The sequence below is a fragment of the Ascaphus truei genome, chromosome 5 (genome assembly GCF_040206685.1).
Source record: "Ascaphus truei isolate aAscTru1 chromosome 5, aAscTru1.hap1, whole genome shotgun sequence".
Lineage (NCBI taxonomy): Eukaryota > Metazoa > Chordata > Amphibia > Anura > Ascaphidae > Ascaphus > Ascaphus truei.
The window spans coordinates 222,130,107-222,156,404 of NC_134487.1; the positions used below are offsets into that span (position 1 = coordinate 222,130,107).

The 26,298-nt window shown below is 45.8% G+C and overlaps 1 protein-coding gene across 1 annotated transcript in view; it reads right to left on the minus strand.

Annotated features, from left to right (window-relative positions):
• Nucleotides 1–26,298, minus strand: part of DOCK2 (dedicator of cytokinesis 2) — a 1,423,644-nt gene that overhangs the window by 1,156,163 nt on the left and 241,183 nt on the right. The window contains exons 14-15 of the mRNA XM_075599153.1: nt 24,207–24,322; nt 21,240–21,338 (exon numbers count right to left, since the gene is read on the minus strand). Coding sequence (XP_075455268.1) covers nt 21,240–21,338; nt 24,207–24,322 — 215 coding nt within the window. The remainder of the gene's footprint in view (nt 1–21,239; nt 21,339–24,206; nt 24,323–26,298) is intronic.

Sequence of the window (26,298 nt, forward strand, 5' to 3'; positions counted from 1 at the left end):
AAGAGTTACCTGCCGAGCACTCCAGTGCTCGGGCCTGCAACGGACTTCACAAAGGATCTGCCGCTTGGTGATCGCCGTCTGATCCTGTGGTTCATTGTCCGGGGTCCGCCAGGGGCGATTCCACCCTGGAGATATTAGTCTCTGGGCACAGACTTGAGCCCAAATCTTCTCTCGGGAAGCGCAGCGTCTGCTGTGTCCCTATCTAACACTAGCGCTACTGTGACAGGGTCCTTAACCTAGGGCCTGTCCCTGTAGCACCACAAACTGGGGAGTGAGGACCTATCTGGGACCTAAGGGGTTAATGGCCTACTCCGTTCCTCTAGCTCTTCCCGGTCCTGACTCTAACTTATCAGTACTCCCAGCGCCTGCAGCAACGCACTGCAACCAGCTGGGTGCGTACAGCAACCGTGCTGCACAAACCCTGGGCCTTCTTGTCAGACCTCACAGCACTGACAGCCGTGACTCTGACAAGACAGCACACACACTCTCACTAAGGGCAGCGTCCCTAACCTGGGGCCGTCCCTTATCAATTACCCACTAGCCTGGTGGGGAGTTGGGGCCTACCTGGGATGTGGGGGACCTTACTTGGTGCTGGAGCTTCACTCGCTCCCTGCACCCTACCTTCTCCAAAATGTATCTATTCTCCCCCTCTAGGGAGATCCTAAGCCCTATTGGCTCCCTGGTGTCACGTGGGGCGCTGCTGAGGCTCATGGGACTTGTAGTCCCTTCCAAGAGCCTTCCCTGGTAGGTTAGGGTTCCCACGCTTGTCCTGCGCATGCGCGAACTTCCCTGCCGGTCCCCGCGCCGAAATCCCTTCTGCGCATGTGTGCGCAATTCCCTATGGCGGCGCCCTGCACCGGGACCCGACAGAGCCCTGACAACGCGTTTGCACGCGTCCCTGGCAACCGGACACCTGCAAGAGAGCTGCGCTATGCGCGCACATGCCCCCGCACCTCCCCACGAGCGGCTACTAACCTCCCTACCGCCGCGGTGAGTGTCCCGAGGGGGTAGGGGGCCAGAAACACAGCAGGGGACCTGGATACATCCTCCCCCTGGTGAAAAATCCAACGTCCCCGCTTGGGGAACGACATCACTCAACATGAGGTTATACAATGAAAATGCAGTGCATAATATGTACAACTTATCACTTGTGGCTTTAAACATCAGGGTACAATGCAATTCACATAGGGTAACTGAAGCGAGCTGAGACCATTTGTGGGGTGCCCCTAACTGATCATGTGGGGGTATCTCACTTTTGCGTCCGTGATCCTCCCCTGGGTGAATCTCTTGTAGAGCACGCTCTGGGGTAACAGTCACCGGTTCTGTACTACTTCCTCCCCCTGGTGGAAGGAATAGTACAATGTCTCTTAACCTGGCCTTTACCCGGCCATCCGCGGCATGGATGCGGTAGGCCAGGAGGCCAGGACCTTTCCCGCGGTCCACTACATGGTGAATGGAGCACTCCTTTTGTGGCTTAAAGGAGGCAACTTTCCCTGAATCCCTCTCCACACAGTCTTTGTCCCTACATACTTGCGAGGTTTCCACTGGGAAGCGAGCAATTGACAATGTCTATTTCCTCAAAGTCTCTGTTTCACCTGGCAGGAGGTAAGGGGTAGCTATCTTACCACTGCGGTGATTCCCGGTGGCCAACAGGTCCTCGGGGACGCTGTCAGTTCCCACCTTGGCTCACACTCAGATCATGGGCCGGTGGGGGGTAAGGAGGTTCCTCACCACTCCGTTGACTTGCGATGGGTTCCTCTTCATCTGGAACATGGTCAAGTAGGTACAGGTCCTCGCACCACTGGACAGCTACCTTCTAAGGAGGACCTCTCCGCCAGAACGCGATGTCGAGTGGAGCCAGTCGCCCTGGTGGCCAGACTTAAGGAGCTATCATGCTCCGCGGTCACCTGGAGGCTCACACCCGACACCCCTGGGGCAGTCAACTCACCCTTGTCTTCGTTAGGTACTGGCCCCCATTCTAGGACCGATGGTACCAGTGGAGTAGGCCGGACTGGCCGTTGTAGGGCACACGAGCCCATATCAGGATGCACTGCAACCTGTGATTCCTCGGTCTCCTCTGTATCACCGCTGGGGTGGTTCGCCGGTAGGCACATCGCCACCGATGGGACGCCAACCTCTTCCTCCGAGGATATCACGTTCAGATCTTCCGCAAGGGGGTCACTGAGTTCTTCTGCGATACAACCAGTGTGTCACGGGAGACTCCTGTGGCGGGTAGGTTCTCGGTGGCCAGAACAGCAGGAAGCGTAGTAGGGGTCACAATCAGAGGGTCCAAGGCAGGCGGCAGACAGCGCAGTCAGGAAACAAGCAGAGGTCCAAGGCAGGCGGCAGGTAGCGACGTCAGGTAACAAGCAGAGGTCCGAGGCAGGCGGCAGGTAGCGAAGTCAGGTAACAAGCAGAGGTCAGCAACGAGGAGACTGGAACAGGACAGGGGAGCAAGGACAGGTCTGGGGGCCGGGACTGAGAACAGGAACAAACAGGGACAAGCCAGATTACCAGCAAGGGCTTTTACAGTGAACAGACTTCTATGGTACAGGTACAGAAAACAGATCAGGATCAGAGGCATATGCAATACTGAAGGAGTCTGACTTCAAGCAAAGGCAATTGAACAACCAGGAAGTAGAAGCTATAAAGGACAGAGACAGGAGCAACAAGAAGACAGACAGGCAGACAGAGGAACCCAGAGCAAACAGAAGGCAGCAGCACACCCGGTGGACAAAGAAGCTATGGCTAGGCAGGAGGTCTAGGAGATCCTGACATTACTCCCCCCTCTCGAGAGCGTTCTCCGGACGATCCTCCAGGCTCTTCAGGGAAACCTTGATGGAAGGCAAACTTAATGTGTACGTCAAGTGCTGATGGGAAATCTGTGAGGGGTGCATTTATCCTTATTACAGGAGCGTAGGCATCAGCGTCAGGTACATTATGCATAGCAAGAAACTTCGCAAGGAATCCGTCTAACGTCATAGCAGGGGCATCAGGAACAGATACAACAGGCTCTTCACATGCACCAGTGGGGACATCTGGTTCACTTTCCGTGGTCTCTTTTTGTGACCAACATATCTCTTTTAGTTTTGGAATCAGGAACTTCCCAATGGGTACATACAACTCAATCACAGGGGCATGGACATCAGGAACATGGGCCTTAGGAACGGGTGCATTAGACTCTCCATACAAGTCAATGGGGACATTAAGTTCACTCTTCGTGGTCTCTTTTTGTGACTGCCATCTTGTGGTATCACCCAATGAAAGACCAGCTATTTGTGTTTTCAGCTCTTGAAGCTGTCCTTCTGCACTTCTTCTCCCACTCAAAGTAGTTGTCAGTTCAACTCTTTTGGAGTTGAGTCGCGACTCCATATCTCCCAGCTGACTCAGAGTAAAGCATAGATATGTTGCATCTTCTTCATTTCTGATCTGCAGCTGCCGGAACTCCTCCCGGGCATTGTACAGCTCCAGCTGCAGCCGGACCTTATCACGGGCTGTGTGGTCCAATAATTTGCAGGCATCAGCCATATTGACCTCATAGCGCTGTGTCAGGCCAGCCACTTGACAGACGGACACCTTCTCTCTCTCCTTTTTGGCAAGCTGTATCTTGAGCTCAGCGATCTGCGCCTGCAGCGCTGTGAGTTGCTGAGATGTGTATTCAGCTGCTAGCTGTAGCTCTTCCTCCATGAGGCTCTGGTTATACTCAGTGTGGCCTTCAGCTCCTCATGCTGTTCTTTAGGGACACACTGGGTACTCAAATAATCTTGCAGCATCTTTATTTTGTAGGCAGTCTGGAAACTTTCTTCCTGCAGAACTCGCTGCTTTTCTTCAGCATTCACGCATTTCTCCTTGGTGTCCTGCAGATGTGTACGCAGTTCTCGCAGCTGACTCTGCAGCATATTTTCTGCTTGTGTGCGCCGCTCCAGGGAGACACGTTCTTCTTGCAGCACTCTCTCTGCATTCTGCAGTGCTGTCTGCACATCTAACTTTTCCTGGGCCAACTGTTTCTTCTCCTCTCCTAATTCATGGAGTTTCTTATCTCCTTCACTGACTTGGACATAGAGATTCTTGCACTCTTGGGTTACAGTTTCAAACCTGATATTTAACCCTTCGAAGATTTCTCTTAATGAACATAGTTCTGTGTTGAAGTGGCAACTCTTCTCCTTAGAGGCTTCCAGCTCTGTAGTAAGCCTGTGAACCTCTTTCTGAGATGCTTCCAGTGCTGCGTCAACTTGAGCCATGAAAGTCTGGTACTGGGCAGAATTAGCGTAGGCCTTCTCCAGCTTACTTGACAAGATCAACCTGTCATTCTCCAACTGATATTTTTCTTTTTCCCAGTTACCCTCTGCTTTTTCCAGAGCTAATTGCATCCTTGACTTTTCTTCTATCAATAGCCTCTTCTCCTCTTCTGATTCATGGAGTCTTTTATCTCCTTCACTGGCTTGGACAGATAAGTTCTTACTCATTTGGTTTATAGTTTCAAACCTACTATTTAACTCTTCGGAGGCGTCTCTCATCTCTGTTTTCAAGTAGCATCTCTCCTCCCGAACGACTTCCATCTCTCTTTTGAAGTAGCAAATCTCCTCCTGGGAGATTTTAAGCTCTGTATTAAGCCTGTCAATTTCCTTCATAGAGATTTCCAGGAATTCGTTACTTTTAGAAGCGAGGCGCCGATTCTCAGCAGCATCAGCATATGCCTTCTCCAGCTCACCTGACATGACATCCAGGTCACTCTCCAACTGGTGCTTTTCTTTTTCCTGGAGAACACACTTAGCAATTGCTGAGGAAAGACAACTCTGTAGTGCAGCGTTGGCTTCTTGCTCCTTATCTAAACGTCCATAAAGACAATCAATCGCTTTCTGTGCAGCTTGAAGCGTCTGAGTAGGGGCATCTTTCTTTTCTTCCACTATTCTTGGGATACGTCTGTGAGTTGCCTTAAGCTGCAGCATATCTCTTTCATCAAATGCAGACTCTGAGGTTAAATTTTCATTCTTAATTCCTTCTGCAACTTCCACAGTAATGCCTCCCTTCTTTTTCTTCTTCTTCCTTGCTTTGAGAAGTTCTGAAGAATCAGTGGTACTGTGTTCACATTTACTGCTCAAGACTGTTTGAGTGGGAGCCATAATTTCAGACATGGGGAAACCACACTTCCCAAGACACCAGTAAAGAGGAAATGTGTTTTTAAAACAGAAGCATTAGAATGAACAACAGGAATATTAGACACAGAGAGACACAAGATAGGAGAGCTGACCTTTTGAGACTTTAGCATCAGTCACAGAGAAAACTTGTAGTTATATATGAAACTTTTGACATCGGACATAGGAATATCAGACAGAGAACCCTGCAGTCAAATCTGAAACCCTTGATATCAGGCGTAGGGATATCACAAGTTACAGAGAAACAAACTTTAGGGGAACTTGCAGGTAAACCTGAAACCTTAGAACCAATCATAAGAAGAACTACAGATTGCTGTGATTTTTCCTGCATGCAGTAACAAAATAATGGAGGCACTCTTGTCTTTTGAAATGGGAACCCTGTGAACAGCAGTGGTCCAACCAGGGATGCAGAGACAAGCCTTGTCCAGAAAATGAAAAGTCAGAGTCTAAAAAGGTGGCAACAGGTACTGCAAGGGTTAACCCAGGCACTGCACAAGAAGAAAAATCTCAAAGAAAGCTGCAACAGTCTCTGCAGCAACAGTTCTAGTCTCAGCAAAAATGTTTTTTCGTTATGAACGCAATAATTCTTGCAGAACACTTAGCAGCAAAAAAAAAACCTTTCAAGATCCCAACTTGGATTTCCAAAAAAGAAACGAAAGTACTTATCTTCAACCATGCGGATGTGGTCTGCTGCAGCAGGCAGGAAAGGGTGCAGGCAGAAGAAGAATCTGTTCCAGCGAGATCCAGATGTGGCCTTTGCTTTCTGTCACGGGAGACTCCTGTGGCGGGTAGGATCTCGGTGGCCGGAACAGCAGGAAGCGTAGTAGGGGTCACAATCAGAGGGTCCGAGGCAGGCGGCAGACAGCGCAGTCAGGAAACAAGCAGAGGTCTGAGGCAGGCGGCAGGTAGCGACGTCAGGTAACAAGCAGAGGTCCGAGGCAGGCGGCAGGTAGTGAAGTCAGGTAACAAGCAGAGGTCAGCAACGAGGAGACTGGAACAGGACAGGGGAGCATGGACAGGTCTGGGGGCAGGGACTGAGAACAGGAACAAACAGGGACAAGCCAGATTACCAGCAAGGGCTTTTACAGTGAACAAACTTCTATGGTACAGGTACAGAAAACAGATCAGGATCAGAGGCATATGCAATACTGAAGGAGTCTGACTTCAAGCAAAGGCAATTGAACAACCAGGAAGTAGAAGCTATAAAGGACAGAGACAGGAGCAACAAGAAGACAGACAGGCAGACAGAGGAACCCAGAGCAAACAGAAGGCAGCAGCACACCCGGTGGACAAAGAAGCTATGGCTAGGCAGGAGGTCTAGGAGACCCTGACACAGTGGGTATAGGTATGACACGGTCTCGCTTCGGTACCTCCACTGCGGTCGCGCTCTTCTCCGCCGATGGTTCGCTTTGCTTCGTAGCTGGCTGGGCCTGTGATTCCTGCTTGGGAACCGGGTCTAGAATGTCCATTTGGGCACCCGGCCCCTCCACAACCTCCATCGCTGAGGTAGGGGGACTAGCAGTGGCTGCAACCGCCTGGGAAGAGACATCAGGCGCCTCCTCTTCTTCAGCCGGTTCCTTAGGCGGGGGTATAATAGGCTTCAAGAACCGGGCACCGCAACAGTCACATGTGGGGCTAAAACACTGTATAACCATCTCACCATCCACTTCGATTGTCTTGAAGTCCAGCGGTAGCTGAGACAGGTCGGCTCCCTGGACATAGGCTTCTTGCAGGCAGGTGCACATTAGGGCAAGGGCATCTACTCCTGGCGCGTGCCAGGGCATATACACGTTAGAGTATACCCCCTGACAGTCCATCTCATCCTCTGAGAAAAGATAATCCATTTCTGCAACAGTGCCCTCCTCCTCTGACGGTTCTGTAGACTGCAGCAGCACGGGCTTCAAGAGCTGTGACCCGCAGCTGACACATTCGAGTCCCCAGACCGATTCACAAAATGAGCAGTCGCATTTGTTACAGACACATCGTATGCACTCCTCCCCGGTCACAGTTGTTACCTGGTCTCTATCAATTGCATCACTTAGTCACAGTCCAGGCTACCAAACCGGCTCAATGATCTCTGTAAGCACTGGCACAAAAAAAAGGATATGTTTCCTCCCTTTGTCTGCCAGAATCCATACAACTGAGGGTCTGATTTACTGCATCCTATACTTTCATCAGTGAAGACAGCAGTTACTGGTGGAGGCTCACGGTGCTTGCTCCCCCTGGTGGAATTTAAAGGAGGGGCGGCACACTCTTTCAAGGAGCATTTCTGGCTTTGCACGGTGCCACTCAGTTGTCGGGGGTGGGGCTTATGGTTTCCCGCCAAGATTTTTAGCTTGCGATACTGCTGTTGGGTCGGAGATTCAGATTTGGCCGCCCCCATGTCTATGATAGTCTGAGCTAGCATTCGGATTCCATCCCCAAGGTTAGATGACGGGTGGGCAATACTTTGCAGTGGACTGCAATCGGTGGGAGCAGCCAGATCAGCCCCGCAATAACTCGCAGGGGGGCAAGGCGATGTATACATAGCAACCTCTTCTAAGTTCGTGCGAGAGCTGCAGGGTTCAGATTTTATGGGCAGTTCAGGGTAAACAACAATATACTGCACCGACACACTTTATTCGAGCAAATACCCGGTATGTACCTGGCAGATACCTGGAATAAGCCACTACTAACCTCTGACAAGCCCCGTTGCATTTGCCTTCCCAGCCTGGGTTCATGCCTGGCTGATGGGTGGCTGATCTGTTAAATGATAATGATTAGGATTTAATAGGCTGCAATGCTTCGCGTGTCTACCAGATGGCATAAATTCATGAATTGTAATGCAGTTTATATATATATACTGTGCAGTATTGCAGCCAGCGGGAATAAAATGCTTCAATCCCTGCTTGGAAAATAACTCAATGTACTCGGGCAGAAAACAGTCACAAACCTCAATACACCCGGGTATACCCGAATTCGTGGGACTAGCCAAGCTCGAATAAAGTGTGTCGCCAGTGTAGCAGGAACCGGTTGGCCTTCCGAGCCACAAGCTGGACGGACCCTGGTTTTCAGTTATATCTTGCCCTATACTCACTAACACGGAGCAATACTCCTCGTCCTCCAAATGTTGCTCTAACACTTCTATTGTGGCAGCCTCCCGGAGATTTGGGTGCTGCCTCAGGGCCATTTGTATGGACGAAGACGAAGTATCAACAGGGACGCGGCGCACCGCGAGCGTGTGGGGCGGCGGCACTTGCAGCTCTACGGCCCAGTCATAAACTTCTGAGCGCGACGGGTACCGTAATGGTGGTGACATTTTGAGAGAAAAAAAAATGGAACAGGGCACCCCAAGTCTTGATCTCAGCAGCGCCTCCAAATGTAACGGGTATTCCACCCCACCCAATCGCAGATATAGTGTTGGTGCGGGGAACTTAGTGTTACCAGGTGTAGTGATTTACCTGCTTGGCTCACAGGAGGGCTGAGCTTCCGCCACGGGGAACCTGGGGCATTTATATTAGGAGTAACCCTGTACTCAGTGCAGCGCCTCCACCTGCGATGGTTCCTAGCAGAGCAGGAATTGTTCCTCGCAGGACACATACAATAACCACATACACTGTATGTACTGTATAATAACCAAATACCTTTACTGGTGAGCATATGAACTAATAACCATACACACAATATCGGGTGTCCCTCTCTAGAGGAGACACTGAGTAACCTGACACATATAACTCTCCCACCTCCACCGGGTGATTTATTTATTATTTATTTATCAAATATTTTACCAGGAAGTAATACATTGAGAGTTACCTCTCGTTTTCAAGTATGTCCTGGGCACAGAGTAAAACAAATAATACATGGTTACAAGTACAGTTACATAAATGAACAGGGTATACATTATATACAGAGACATTGCGTGCACAGTTAAAGAAAATATATATTATGAGCATATGAAACAGTTACAGACCAGGTTAAAATGTGAGACAGCCTTAGATTTGAAAGAACTTAAACTGGTTGTGTATGTGAGAGTCTCTGGTAGGTTGTTCCAGTTTTGGGGTGCACGGTAGGAGAAGGAGGAACGTCCGGATACTTTGTTGAGCCTTGGGACCATGAACAGTCTTTTGGAGTCTGATCTCAGGTGATAGATGCTGCAACTGGTAGGGGTGAGGAGCTTGTTCAGGTAGCTGGGTAGCTTGCCCATGAAGAATTTAAAGGCAAGACAGGAAAGGTGAACTTTGCGCCTAGACTCTAGTGTTGACCAATCTAGTTCTTTGAGCATTTCGCAGTGATGTGTGTTGTAGTTGCATTGGAGAACAAAATGACAAATTGAATTGTAGAGGGTGTCAAGTTTGCTAAGGTGGGTTTGAGGTGCCGAGCCATATACTATGTCTCCATAGTCAATAATTGGCAGTAGCATCTGCTGTGCGATACGCCTTCTGACCAGGAGACTTAGGGAGGATTTGTTTCTGTAAAGTACCCCTAGTTTGGCATAGGTCTTGGTTGTCAGGGTATCAATGTGCATCCCGAATGTTAAGTGGGAGTCAAACCATAAGCCCAGGTATTTAAAACTAGTGACAGGTGTTAGGGTGGTGTTAGCGTTGGTTCTAATCAGGAGCTCAGTCACTGGAAGCTTTACAAATTTAGTCTTGGTCCCAAATACCATTGTTACAGTCTTGTCAGTGTTTAAAAACAGTTTGTTTTGGGAAATCCAGTTTTCGAGTCTCAAAAAGTCAGACTGAAGTATGTGTTGAAGGTCAGAGAGGCTATGGCTGTATGCATATAGGATTGTATCATCTGCATACATGTGTATTGAGGCTTCCTTACAAGCTGTGGGAAGATCATTAATGAACACTGAGAAGAGTAGGGGCCCCAGAACAGAGCCTTGCGGGACACCACAGGTGATATCCAGGGGGTTGGAGTTAGAGCCTGAGATGGACACATGTTGGGATCTTCCTGATAGGTAGGACTGAAACCAGTTTAAAGCATGCTTCCCTATTCCAGAGCTCTGGAGTTTGTTAAGCAGGATAGCATGATCAACTGTGTCAAAAGCCTTTGCAAAATCTAGGAATACTGCACCAGTGAGTTGTCCCCGTTCCATTCCACACTGGATTTCATTGCAAACTTTTAGCAGGGTAGTTACGGTGGAGTGTTTGGGACGAAACCCAGATTGGAATTGGCTAGGGAAATTTGTTTTGGTATAGAAATCGCTTAGTTGGGAGTGGACACATTTTTCCATGACTTTGGATAGAATTGGGAGAAGTGAGATTGGCCTGTAGTTTGAGACAGTGTTTTTGTCCCCACTTTTGAAGATTGGGACAACTCTGGCAGTTTTCCAGGTCTTAGGGATATGGCCTGCAGACAGGATAGAGTTGACTATGGACGCAATTGGTTTGGCAATGGCTGGGGCACCAAGTCGTAGGAACCTAGATTGTAGTAAGTCGGGTCCACATTGGCTGCTTAGTTTTAGTTTGAGGAGCGCTTGTATAATCTCCTCTTCAAATACTGGGCCAAATTGAAAATTGTTGGCAGTGTTGGGAGGGGGTGGGACTATAGGGGTACTCCCAGGATGAGATTCAGGTTTGTGGTTTGGGCTGTGTTTCGCTAATAAGTTAGTGGCACACCCCACAAAGTAATCATTGAATGCATTTGCAATGTCAGTGGGGTTTGTCAGAGTAATATCCCCCTTAGTGATATTACTTGGTTGTTGATGGTTAGGAGGCTGGAATATATTGTTGATAGCCTTCCAGAAGTTAGCTGGGTTTGATGTATTTTGGTGGAGATTGTCAGAGTAATATTGTGCTTTTGCATGCCTTGTTTGCCTTGTGCACATGTTCCTCATGCATCTGTAGTGATTGAGATCCTTGGTAGTGCCAGTTACTTTGTAGCTTTTCCACAAGGCATCCCTGAACTGGTAGAGTGCTATAAGGTCAGGTGTAACCCATGGAAGGTGGGCCCCCCGTACCCTTAATTTTTTTTATGGGTATCGCAGAGTTTTAAGAACTCAGATTGGAAATAGTCGAGCGCAGAATCAGGGTCGGGAATTAAATCAATTCTGTGATAAGGTCATCCAGAAACTGTTGTGGGTTAAAGATTTTAAATGTTCTAGTGAGGAGAACTTTAGGGCTTGAATGGGGCGGTTTAATTTTCCTTACACAGTACACTATTGCATGGTCACTGAAAATATCAGGAAGGATGCCAGAGGATTGGATTCTGCTGGGGTCTGAGGAGAGAATCCAGTCTAGCAAGGAATGGTTATGCGATTTCAGGTTTATCCGTGTGGGTTGGGAAATGAGTTGCGATAGGTTAAGTGACTTGAGTTGTATCTGGATTTTGTGGTTTTTAGGGTCAAGCCAATTGAAGTTGAAATCCCCAAGAACTAGCAGCTCACTCTTCTCATTCAGAGAGGAAATGGAGCCAAGAAATTGGGTGATATCAGTCAGGGATTGTAGAGGGGCTTGAGGGGGGCGGTAGATGCCAGCAAGCAAGATGATCCCACCCCGTGTCCAGTAATCCCCCACACAATGTCCAGCACTCTATAGAGAGCGGATATGTGTGACTGCGCAGTCACTAAGGAAACTACTAGGCCTGTTGGTGCACTTGTAGATAAGAGTTACCTGCCGAGCACTCCAGTGCTCGGGCCTGCAACGGACTTCACAAAGGATCTGCCGCTTGGTGATCTCCGTCTGATCCTGTGGTTCGTTGTCCGGGGTCCGCCAGGGGCGATCCCACCCTGGAGATAGTCTCTGTCTCTGGGCACAGACTTGAGCCCAAATCTTCTCTCGGGAAGCGCAGCGTCTGCTGTGTCCCTATCTAACACTAGCGCTACTGTGACAGGGTCCTTAACCTAGGGCCTATCCCTGTACCACCACAAACTGGGGAGTGAGGACCTATCTGGGACCTAAGGGGTTAATGGCCTACTCCGTTCCCCTAGCTCTTCCCGGTCCTGACTCTAACTTATCAGTACTCCCAGCGCCTGCAGCAACGCACTGCAACCAGCTGGGTGTGTACAGCAACCGTGCTGCACAAACCCTGGGCCTTCTTTTCAGACCTCACAGCACTGACAGCTGTGACTCTGACAAGACAGCACACACACTCTCACTAAGGGCAGCGTCCCTAACCTGGGGCCGTCCCTTATCAATTACCGACTAGCCTGGTGGGGAGTTGGGGCCTACCTGGGATGTGGGGGACCTTACTTGGTGCTGGAGCTTCACTCGCTCCCTGCACCCCACCTTCTCCAAAATGTATCTATTCTCCCCCTCTAGGGAGATCCTAAGCCCTATTGGCTCCCTGGTGTCACGTGGGGCGCTGCTGAGGCTCATGGGACTTGTAGTCCCTTCCAAGAGCCTTCCCTGGTAGGTTAGGGTTCCCACGCTTGTCCTATGCATTCGCGAACTTCCCTGCCGGTCCCCGCGCCGAAATCCCTTCTGCGCATGCGTGCGCAATTCCCTATGGCGGCGCCCTGCACCGGGACCCGACAGAGCCCTGACAACGCGTCCGCACGCGTCCCTGGCAACCGGCCGCCTGCAAGAGAGCCGCGCTATGCGCGCACATGCCCCCGCACATCCCCACGAGCGGCTACTAACCTCCCTACCGCCGTGGTTAGTGTCCCGAGGGGGGGGGGGCAGCAACACAGCAGGGGACCTGGCTACATATATATATATATATATATATATATATATATATATATATATACATATATAGAGAGAGAGAAGATGAGAGAGCGCACGTCCCATAGTGTAAAACAGTACATTTAATCAATAAAAAAGAGGACAAGGGGATTAAGAACACTCACAAAGGTACAAGATAAAAAGGCAATGTGTGATATATAATCACCACCAACAAGGCCACATCGTCCTGGAACACATCAGATGGTAGATTGTCCCTCCGGTTCACATCCAGCAGTAGTCGAGTGCTTTGAAACAATGTCTCTCGGCGTCAGTGCAATTTACAGATTTTTTAGCCTCAGATCAGCTCCATGCGCTCTCCGGCCGTAAAGCGCGCACTGCGTGATGACGTAGTGTCGTGGTAACGTGCCCTGATGCGTTTCGTCACGACCGTGACTTTCTCAAAGGGAATAACAACTAGGGGGAGGGCTCAGTATTTAAGGGCTCATCTAATCAAAGAGGAGTGGCACCGGAGCAGCCAGAGGCCAATCGTCAGTGCCCAAACATTGAACCACGGCACTGGCGATGGCCCAATGAGAACCACCTTGTCAGACCTGCCAGCACAAACACTGATATACATAAGTGTATATAAACAAAGCAACTACAAATATAATTAAATATAATGTCTCATAGTACTATATTAAAACCACATATCAAGGAAGGTGGATGTGGGTAATTAATAAACCACATACATTCACAAAAAAGGAATTGTATGAAATATAAAACATATGAAAAATATATGATAAACAATGATAAGAACTCATAGCAATAAAACATCATGATACATGTATAAGCGCTGACATCAGCAGATGGACTCCTGTTGAACATGTCACATATATGATTAAAGCATTAACAAGAGAAGACCCTCATATGACAACAATTCATTATATATAGACCAATAAAATTGCATCTATATGTATACAATGATATATTTGTCCCAAGTCTCTCATTAATACATTAAAAAAATAATAAGAATAAAAACAAAAAAACAAAAAACCATCTAGAATAAACTCGATTAATGTAAATGAACTATACAAAAAGAATATTATGTATATAAATAAACGGATGTAAACCAAAATAGAAAATTAAAAAATTAATTAATAATTAATCAAATTCTAAATCTAAGGACTAATTATCTAATAATTCTAACCTAACTAGACTAAGGAAAAAATATAAATATTGGGTATTGAATGAAATATATAGAGAGATGGGAATGGGAAAGGAAGGGGTGAGGGAGGGGGGGAAGGGGAGGGAAATGGGCGGGGGGGTGGAGATGGGAATGGAGTGTGGAGAGGGAAGAGATAGGGAGGGGGATGAGGTGCCACAGTGGGGGGGGGGGGGAGAGGGGAGGGAGAAATCTATGAAAGAGGAGAGAGATGGCAGAGTCAATGGACCAGGACTGGGGATTACACCAAAGTACTAGTGTCTAAACAATCATTGAGTCCACCAGGGGTTAAAGTTCCCAACTGGTGGATCCAGTAAGTCTCCCTTCGACACAACATTTTCAACCGATCCCCCCCTCTAGCAGAGGCCGGAATGTGTTCAATACCCATAATCAATAAGGAATCTGGACTCTTATTATGAAAACATTTAAAATGTCTAGAAAGACCATGGGCATTTAGACCATGCAACACATTCCTCCTGTGCTCGAGGAAACGGGTACTAAGGGATCGTGTGGTGCGACCAACATATTGCTGGCCGCAACCACATTGTATAAGGTAGACCACATAGGTGCTAAGGCAATCGATACTGCCCCTCACCTCATGTTTCCCACCTTTTCGAAGGGAGACAAACTCCGCTGAAACAATTAAATGTTTGCATGTGATGCAGCGGCCTCTGCCACACCTGTGGTTACCAAAATGGCCTAGCCTTCCTATATATTATCAGTGGTCTCTCAGGAAGAATATTGCCCAAATGGGGATCACACTTCAAGATGCTCCAGTGGGTATTTAATATACCCCTGATGGTCATTTGGAACCATCAGGGGTATATTAAATACCCACTGGAGCATCTTGAAGTGTGATCCCCATTTGGGCAATATTCTTCCTGAAAGACCACCGATAATATATAGGAAGGCTAGAAATCTTAAAACAATCTTAGCTCCGAGTAAATTATCTATGATTGATGGGGCTGCTAATGCCACACCTGAGGCCCATTTTGGTAACCACAGGTGTGGCAGAGGCCGCTGCATCACATGCAAACATTTAATTGTTTCAGCGGAGTTTGTCTCCCTTCAAAAAGGTGGGAAACATGAGGTGAGGGGCAGTATCAATTGCCTTAGCACCTATGTGGTCTACCTTATACAATGTGGTTGCGGCCAGCTATAATCCCTTAGTACCCGTTTCCTCGAGCACAGGAGGAATGTGTTGCATGGTCTAAATGCCCATGGTCTTTCTAGACATTTTAAATGTTTTCATAATAAGAGTCCAGATTCCTTATTGATTATGGGTATTGAACACATTCCGGCCTCTGCTAGAGGGGGGGATCGGTTCAAAATGTTGTGTCGAAGGGAGACTTATTGGATCCACCAGTTGGGAACTTTAACCCCTGGTGGACTCAATGATTGTTTAGACACTAGTACTTTGGTGTAATCCCCAGTCCTGGTCCATTGACTCTGCCATCCCTCTCCTCTTTCATAGAATTCTCCCTCCCCTCTCCCCCCCTCCCCCCCCCCACTGTGGCACCTCATCCCCCTCCCTCCCTATCTCTTCCCTCTCCACACTCCATTCCCATCTCCACACCCCCCCCCCCTTCCCCCCCCTTCCCCCCCTCCCTCACGCCTTCCTTTCCCATTCCCATCTCTCTATATATTTCATTCAATACCCAATATTTATACTTTTTCCTTATTCTAGTTAGGTTAGAATTATTAGATAATTGGTCCTTAGATTTAGAATTTGATTAATTATTAATTAATTTTTAATTTTCTATTTTGGTTTACATCCGTTTATTTATATGCATAATATTCTTTTTGTATAGTTCATTTACATTAATCGAGTTTATTCTAGATGGTTTTTTGTTTTTTTGTTTTTATTCTTATTATTTTTTTAATGTATTAATGAGAGACTTGGGACAAATATATCATTGTATACATATAGATGCAATTTTATTGGTCTATATATAATGAATTGTTGTCATATGAGGGTCTTCTCTTGTTAATGCTTTAATCATATATGTGACATGTTCAACAGGAGTCCATCTGCTGATGTCAGCGCTTATACATGTACAGTATCATGATGTTTTATTGCTGTGAGTTCTTATCATTGTTTATCATATATTTTTCATATGTTTTATATTTCATACAATTCCTTTTTTGTGAATGTATGTGGTTTATTAATTACCCACATCCACCTTCCTTGATATGTGGTTTTAATATAGTACTATGAGACATTATATTTAATTATATTTGTAGTTGCTTTGTTTATATACACTTATGTATATCAGTGTTTGTGCTGGCAGGTCTGACACGGTGGTTCTCATTGGCCCATCGCCAGTGCCGTGGTTCAATGTTTGGGCACTGACGATTGGCCTCTGGCTGCTCCGGTGCCACTCCTCTTTGATTAGATGAGCCCTTAAATACCGAGCCCTCCCCCTAGTTGTTATTCCCTTTGAGAAAGTCACTGTCGTGACGAAACGCGTCAGGGCACGTTACCACGACACTACGTCATCACGCAGTGCGCGCTTTACGGCCGGAGAGCGCATGGAGCTGATCTGAGGCTGAAAAATCTCTAAATTGCACTGATGCCGAGAGACATTGTTTCAAAGCACCCGACTACTGCTGGATGTGAACCGGAGGGACAATCTACCATCTGATGTGTTCCAGGACGGTGTGGCCTTGTTGGTGGTGATTATATATCACAATTTGCCTTTTTATCTTGTACCTTTGTGAGTGTTCTTAATCCCCTTGTCCTCTTTTTTATTGATTAAATGTACTGTTTTACACTATGGGACGTGCGCTCTCTGTTCTTCTCTTTCTATAGTCTTCCTGTTGGAATTGGTTATTCCTTCTGAGAGCAGCCGTGGATCCCTGAGCAGCATTTCCAATCACCATTGAATTTCTATTGGACTTGTACTAAGGGTTGGACTTTCTTCCATTTTTGTCCCTTTTCTTCCCTGTATTATATTTTTCATCAATATATATTTGCACGGGTTTTTTATATTTTTTATATTTTTTATATATTTTTTCACATATTTGTAACATTTTTTCACATTTTGTTTTTTGTATTACTAGATTGATATTTTGCTTAATATTATACACAGCATTTGCACGGTTTAATTCACATCATTTTATATTTTTTGTTTCACAAGTGGCGCTACTGAATTTTTCTCTTTTATATATATATATATATATATATATATATATATATATATATATATATATATATATATAACATACAGAACACCTACAAGCTCAAATTGAACCCCCAAAATACCCACAACATATATATAAGCATATAAGTTTCACAGAGGAGTGCTACTGAGCATGGCAATATGTATTTAAAACCAGAGACATAACATAAAACACAGACAAAGCTCAGTGCACATCCAGAAAAACTTATATACGGTACAGTGCCTAAATATACATGTATAAATATATATATATGAATATATATAACATAAAGCAAGGAACAGCAGGCACTCCGTCAGGATAATCAATAAAGTGGGTGCAAATCTTATATAGTATGATAGGCAATACGATACCGTGGTGAGATGAAATCACAGGCAGCACTCCAATGGGTGGTCAAAAATAATATATTGTAGTTAACAAGACACCATACCGACGTTTCGATCCGCAAGCGGGACCTTTCTCAAGGTGATCCTTGAGAAAGGTCCCGCTTGTGGACCGAAACATCTGTATGGTGTCTTGTTAACTACAATATATTATTTTTGACCACCCATTGGAGTGCTGCCTGTGATTTCGTCTCACCACGGTATCGTATTGTCTAAGAATATATAAATATATATATATATACAGTATATATATACATATATAGTTATTGTTGGCAGATAGCTCTCACATATGTTGCTAAGATAGGTGCTTGTCCCATAGATAGGATATAGGTAAAGACTGCTTACCAGGCAGACCTCATTTCCTAGGACCCGACAGCAAGGGAGACAACACACACGGTAATCCAATGTCAAAAGTGTATTGAAGAGAGTTGGCACAATTACCAATGTTTCGGTTCTTCAAACAGGATCTTTCTCCAGGAGTGAACTCCCTGGAGAAAGGTCCTGTTTGAAGGACCGAAACTTTGGTGATTGTGCCAGCTCTCTTCAATACACTTTTGACATTGGATTACTGTGTGTGCTGTCTCTTCCTTGCTGTCGGGTCCTGAGAAACGAGGTCTGCCTGGTAAGGAGTCTTTACCTATATATACAGTTGTGTGACAAAGAAAGTACACCCTCTTTGAGTTCATGGGTTTTTCATATCAGGACATAATAACAATCATCTGTTCCTTAGCAGGTCTTAAAATTAGGTAAATACAACCTTAGATGAACAACAACACATGACATATTACACCGTGGTAGAGCAGGAAGGGCAGAAGTGGTATGAAGTATAGAGCAGGAGGGACAGAAGTGGTCTGAGGGGTCAAGCAGGAAGGGCAGAAGTGGTCTGAGGGCTAGAGCACGAGGGGGCAAAGTGGTCTTAGGGGTAGAGTAGGAAGGGCAGAAGTGGTCTGAGGGGTAGAGCAGGTAGGGTAGATGTAGTCTAAAGGGTAGGGCAGGAGGGACAGAAGTGGTTTGAGAGGGTAGAGGACAAATGGCTGATGTGGTCTGAGCTGTAGAGCAGGAGGGACAGGTGGTCTAAGGTGGTAGAGTAGTAGGGGCAGAAGTGGTCTGATGGGTTGAGCATTAGGAGGTAAAATGGTCTGAGGGGTAAAGGAGAAAAGAGAGAAGTTGTCTAAGGGGTAGAGTAGATGGGGCAGAAGTGGTCTGAGGGTTAGGGTAGGGGTTGACAGAAGTGATCTAAGGGGGAACAGTAGGGCAGAAGTAGTCTAAGGTGTAGAGCAGGAGAGACAGAGGTGGTCTAGAGCCATATGGACAGAACTGGTCTGAGGGGAAGAGCAGGAGGATCGCATGGGGTGCAGGCAGACATATTTGTGAGGGGTAGAGTAGGAGAAGGGGCAGAAGTGGTCTGAGGGGTAGAGTAGGAGGGACAGAACTGGTCTGAGGGGTAGAGCCGCACCCTCATGGGAAACGCCAGAAGGGACTGAAGCACCCGCGCACCCCCACTTCCCGCATGCCTGGGGACTACACTTCTGTAAGCATCTTAGAAAACCTATACTGGGTGGAGAATATTATCATTGACATTCATAGAGCAACCTACTTGCCTATAGTGATCTCTGCCTCACTTTTTGTTCTCCATGCTATTTGATACACCATATTAAAGATTGATAACCTTGGTTTTAGCTAAAACACAAACCTTCTTGACTATGAGGAACAGCGGAAACTACCCTGTCTTATGAATTCATCTGTTTTGTAATAAAGAATTCTATTGTTTTTACAAGTGTTTCCTGTTCGTCAATGGGAATTGCAAACAGTTTAACTGAAGCAGTGGGTGTAAATAATTGGCCAGAGCATGTAATTTGACTTGCAATGCATGTGATGCCACTGGTGACTTGTGATACCAGATACACATGCATATTAAGTGCATAGGCTGTTTATTAAGCGGAATATATATTACTGTAAAGCAATGGTTGCTATCTCTGTTAATTGAGTGATCTTTTCAGATGACTTTAGAAACATACGAGATTGATTAATTTACAGAACAACACCTGGAAATATTCACTGTAATATAACTCGGCACATTTACATGCAAAAGAAAAATTACTCAAAGTTTATACTGTGGACTTAATCCAAGTCCAATAATAATGCCTATTCTGACAAGCCTACATTTCTGTGATGGAAACATCAATGTGTAGTTTAGTGGCAAAAACACAGCCTTTGAAGTGTCAAAACCACCGCCAGTTCTCCCGTGACCATTTACAGTCACTTGATCTCCCTTTGCCTCAGGCACCAACAATTATATTGTAAATTCTTGAGGATCGTACGCACTGCTTTCAAAATACTATGTATCTCGCTGCATACAGTGGGAGTGCTATATAAGAAACAATATAGATCCTGATTATTTAACTACTCTGCTGCTGGGGAGGCCTGAAATTCATGTTGCGACTGGACCAAAACAGTACTTTTGTTGTTGGTTATGCATGCAAGACAATCAAACAAACCTCAAAGATGAAAAAACAATTCCTGCTTTGTTTATATAACTTAGTCATTAGCATGTGCAGTTGAAATGTTTTTAAGAAGTCTAGGGCAATATAGGCTAAATTGCAATAATAATTTAACAAAACTGTTAACAGACACATTGATAAAGAAAATATTACAATATATCTTGAGGTTTTCATTATACATGGAGTTAAATCCCTTTAGGTGGAAGGCCTATGTATTAAGGCAGGGTGTGCAAACTGGGGGGCAAATGATTTTCTGGGGGGGAGAGGGGGTAGCGCAGTGTTTACAGAGACCCTGTGCTACCCCAAAGGCATTTAAATTAAATGCCGGGGATCGCGCAAGGCCTCTGAGCCTCTGAGCAGGTGGTGAGAGCAGGCAGGGGGGTGCAGGGAGAAGAGTTTGTGCACCCCTGTATTAAGGAGGCATGGTACTGGTTCACATGTCCCCTTCTTAGTACAGTAGAGATTAAAACACTGTACTGTAACACCTACTATGCTTTAGTGAATGCATTGCTCAGACAAGAAGTAGTTGAAGTCATGTGGGTACACAGGAATAATTAAAAGACGTACAGTATATACTAAAGCAATCAAATTCCACGATAAATAGAAAGCAGTATTGTAATAGTGTAACAATTACTAGCAAAGTGATGTACCCTATCCAAAATCCTTCCAAACACACTTGTTTACTTATTGACAAAGAACAAATGCAAAACACTGCAGCGAAAAATTCATAAAATACTTAGGCCCTTGTTGTATAAAGTATTAAGGAGGTCACCGTACCGTAGCTATTTTACTCATCTGCCCTACTTCGAAGGCAATCATTTTTGCTGCAGTGTTTTGAATGTTATAATCTTCAATACATATTTGAAAGTGTCTGTGCACCCTCCTTCGGGTTTCCTTTCCTAGCAAATGCACAAATAAGTTATAAGCTCTTGATTAAACGGCTGCAATGGGCAACAAACAGAACTATTGTCATTCTGTATGTCCACCACATAACCTGTCTCAATTCCTTTACAGAATTGATATGTCATTTTTTGGTGAGTTGCCTGTAGTTTATTACAAGTGTACTTCATTGTGGAAAATGCTGAGCTCTGTGGCATGCTTCTATAAAACAATTGCATGGATTGCTTATAAATGATGCTGTCATTAAAAAGAAAAGAAAGGTGCAATTTCCCAGATAAATTCAAAGTGATAAATGTTCCCCATCATACCTTTACGGTTTCCATCCAGCGTGGCTGTTTGATCTGATAGTAGAGGACTGATCTATATTCATTCACTGGTTTGTCTCCTGCTCCCACACAAATTGCACTCTGACCGCAAGAGAGAAAATCATACAATGTATCTTGTTTACTATTATCTCACCCTAATAAATTGAAAGCAATGGTAATAAACTATGCCTTTCGCTTTTAGATACATTTTTGCCAGATTTATTTCTCCATTTTGCTTGCAACTGATTTATGAAATCAATCCAAGTTAATGCAATAGAAGTAAAGTCACTATTGTGGATAAATCACAGGTTTATTCACTCCAGATTTTAAGGAACTTTCATTAGCAAAGAAGTAAATTGTTAAAGGAAAAAAAAAAACAGAAAAAGATGCTAAACCATGTATAATATAGAAACGTCCCTTTCAATACTTTCACAGTTCTTTTTCTAAAGCTTAATTCCTCTTATGTCAGTGGTGGACAACATGATATATTTCAAGAGTCATATATATGGCCCCTGAGCCCTTCACAGAACTCAAGGACCACACATGGAACCCGTAAGTCCCTTTGAGGGGGAAAAGGTTACATTTGGCCAAGAGAATAACATGGATGAAGCATTGGGTAACATGGGGAGAGGGGCTAGAGGGTGATGTTGGGGGGAGAAGGTGACATGGGATGGATAGATAGTGAAATGGGAGGGGCAGAGAGAGTGACAAGGCACTAAGAAAGGGGGACTTGGGGGTGCAGGGAGTGACATGGGGGAGTGGGTGATATGAGGAGGGAGAGGGTGATTGGGAAAGTGACATGGGGGGACAGGTAGTGATATGGGAGGGGTATAGAGATTTACAAGGGGGTGCAGAGAGTGCCATGGGGGGAGTGGGTAAGATGGGGGAGGGAGTGGGAGTGGGTGACATGGGGAGGGAGAGGGTGACATGGAGGGGGGGCTGTATCTCTCTCTTTCCCCTTCTGATAAACATGGAGCATGGCCATTACATCTGCAGGAAGCAGTGCCTCCCTGTCCCCTCCAGTCAGCTGCTAAATGCTAGTCCCCTCATTAAAACTGTCCTGTTGTCTTACTCTCGGAACTAGTGCGCAGAAGAGGAGTGGGGCACTATGCATAAATGCCCTGTTATAAAAACAGCTGACCAGAGGTTGTAGCTCATATCCTCCATGCTGCCTCTCCACTGGGGACAGAGGGTAGGGGTTGTGGGCCACATGTGAAGCCCCCATTGACCTCCTGTTGACCACCATCTTATATTAACAATACTGTCATATCAACTCTGTGTATATTAATTAGGGAGACGTCAGATTATTTGTAAGGAAATACTAAAACTGCAAAGTTGTTTAGTTGTATTCCCAATGGCCCCATGTTTTTTAAATCCTTTCACTAAACATTGTTAACCACTTATATTATGAAATCATATGAGCAATCCTTATATTAGATTCAAAATGATGCATTTTTTCCATTTTACAAGCCCAGTTTCCATAGTAGATTATGAATTTCAATTAGGCGTTCAAAAAGATGCATGTATTATGAAAATGTGTGACTGCAATGATGAAATTGAAAAGTAGTCTGCTATCATTGTATTGTAGCTTGTACATCAACGGTAAGGCTCTTGTTGGATATTGATTAGCTGGAAAGTAATTTAATGAAGATGATATTATTTGTTTTTAGATCAGCTGCAGATCTTTCTAAAGCATGAATGTCTACTGTTCTATTTCGTTAAATGTTAAAAACAACTCTGGTGACCTCAAATTTGAAAATGTTGCCTTTAAAAGCACTATAATTCTACTTCTGCATTCCCTAACATCTCTTCATATATAACTCATTACTGTATTTACCTCATATTTTCACATAATGATTACTGTATATGCGTTAGAGCTTCTAAATTCTTGTCACTTTAGAATCATTTTAATTACCAGGTAAGAGATCATTAGTCTAAGAAACATGAATCAAATGTGCTAAATTTAAAAGAGCAATCAACCCAAGGACCACATTTTTGTTGTTGTTAAGGATTACAAAGCAGGGTTCTCCAAAGCTGAACCACGTTTATTTCAGCTCAGGGGACCATTCCTGAGATATTTACATCTGTTAATTCTGCATGTTACTTCCTGATTATTTAATCTCCCACGGCACACGTGTCAATAGGAAGTCACAATGTCATTTGTAGCGGTTTCCTATTTGCCCAGTACCGTTTAATCTCCATTTTGTTTCCAGGGGATGGTACTGACACACATTCATAGGTATGTATCACAGGAACCAAGGGTCCCCAGAGCCGAAATTAAAACAGTTCAGCTCCGGAGACTCCCTGCTTTCCACTTATCAAGAACTGCATCTTTGAACAAACTGTAAAATTTGAAACATTACCTACACTAATTATTTTTCCTCTCGATCCCTTGAAACACAGTTATAATTAGAGATACACTACGACACACTGTACAATATATCTACAGCCCATTTCTAGAGTATTGTCTGTAGTAAAATAACAGCATAGTGTGGCAATATGTGACACTTGCAACTGGATTTGCTTCCATAAAGTGTTTAAGGAAAGTATTGCTCAGTGAAATAGTGCTTGTTGTGATTGCCTTGCGAGGAGAATGTTATCACACTGTACAGACACAGGTATATACAACGTAGCAGAAGAACTGACCACCAATAATTTGGACCACAGTTAACCAAAGTTTGAGATGATTTTCAATAGTGAGCCCATTTCTGTAAACTGCGATAGCACCAATCCGATCAATGGGGCATTCATTGTGATAGTGTCGCATTAACGCTATTGCAGCTTAGAAGATAAGGCCCAGTGTGTCTTGTACTTGCCTACAATTGGTAGTAACCAAACCATACTACTTCGTTCAGTAACAGTCAGACCGCCACACAAAAAAATGGCTGCATATATGGTACCACTGCTTTCTGGTTACTTTCAGAACAATAATGAAAATACATATACGATATAGTAAAAGGAAATACATACTGGAATCACTTTCCCTTCTTCGTCACAAACACACATGATAACTTCCACATTCCTCTGTGTGGTTTTGTCACTATCTCCATTTATCAATGTAATGTAAATGTCATTTCTTACGTCACCTGAATAAAATGAAACAATGACAATTGAGCATAAAGAATACAATCAAATCAATTGACATGGGTATTTTTAAACAACGACGATTATCTTTAAAACATTAAGATAATGCATATAGCTGTATGTTTTGATGCATTGCTCCATTTTCTGTTTGTGTTTGTATCAAATGTTAGAAAGAGTTTCCTACTGTACATGTGACACAAATTATTAGCCATTTTAGACCGGGCGTATTTTCTTGCCGCAAGTACAAGATAAAATATTGATGCAGAGAGATGCAAAATTGAACACATCACAATAGAATCTGGGTGTCATGTAACTCCTCTCTAACTCTCCCCATTGCACACATTGCAACAGCTGGAGAAAAGACGTTGATACACTGATGCAGAGACACCCGATTAAAATTACACAATGTGTCAATTGTGCTACAAATGATATACAGGTAAACCCCGTTATAACGCGCCTCGTTATACCGCGATTCGGTTATAACGCGGTTTTCCCGTGGCTCCCACTGCACACACTGCACACACTGCACACACTGCACACACTGCACACACTGCACACACTCTCACTGCACACACTGCACACTGCACACACACTGCTCATTGCTCACACTGCACACACTGACACACTGCTCATTGCTCACACTGCACACACACTGCTCACACTGACACACACTGCACACTGCACACACACTGCTCACACTGCACACTGCACTCACACTGACACACTGCACACACACTGCTCATTGCTCACACTGCACACACTGACACACTGCTCATTGCTCACACTGCACACAATGCACACTGCACACACACTGACACACACTGCACACTGCACACACACTGCACACACACTGCACACACACTGCACACACACACACACCCCTCCCAATACACATATACATAAATCAGCCTTACCTTGGGGATGATTGGTGAGGCATGTGGCTGCAGGGGGGGGGGGCATGCCGGTGGGGGTGGTGCTGCGGTGGAGGGGGATGATGGCTGCGGGGGCCCCCGATGCTGCGGGGGCTGGTGGGATGGCCCGGTGCAGCGCGGGGGGGCATTGGGGGGGGGGTGGCAGGACAACCCTGCGCTACTGCACCGACACACTTTATTCGAGCAAATACCCAGTATGTACCTGGCAGATACCTGGAATGCGCCGCTTCTCACCTCTGACAAGCCCCGTTGCGTTTGCCTTCCCAGCCTGGGTTCATGCCTGGCTGACGGGCGGCTGATCTGTTAAATGATAATGATTGGGATTTAATAGGCTGCAATGCTTCGCGTGTCTACCAGATGGCATAAATTCATGAATTGTAATGCAGTATATATATATATATATATATACTGTGCAGTATTGCAGCCAGCGGGAATAAAATGCTTCAATCCCTGCCTGGAAAATACCTCAATGCACTCGGGCAGAAAACAGTCACAAACCTCAATACACCCGGGTATACCCGAATTCGTGGGACTAGCCGAGCTCAAATAAAGTGTGTCGCCAGTGTACAGCGGGGCCAGGGGGCCCTGTATTGCGGCGCGAGGGCCCTGTGCTGCGGCGGGGGGAAGCCGGACCGGAGGGGAATCCCCCCTCCCATCTCCTGTCACGCGGTGACAGGGGAAGCTGAAGCCGGAGGGGCATCCCCTCTCCCATCTCCTGTCCCGCGGTGACAGGGGAAGCTGAAGCCGGAGGGGCATCCCCCCTCCCATCTCCTGTCCCGCGGTGACAGGGGAAGCTGAAGCCGGAGGGGCATCCCCCCTCCCATCTCCTGTCACGCGGTGACAGGGGAAGCTGAAGCTGAAGCCGGAGGGGCATCCCCCCTCCCATCTCCTGTCCCGCGGTGACGGGGAACCCGAAGCCGGGACCGGAGGGGCATCCCCCCTCCCATCTCCTGTCCCGCGGTGGCGGGGAACCCGAAGCCGGGACCGGAGGGGCATCCCCCCTCCCATCTCCTGTCCCGCGGTGACAGGGGAAGCTGAAGCCGGAG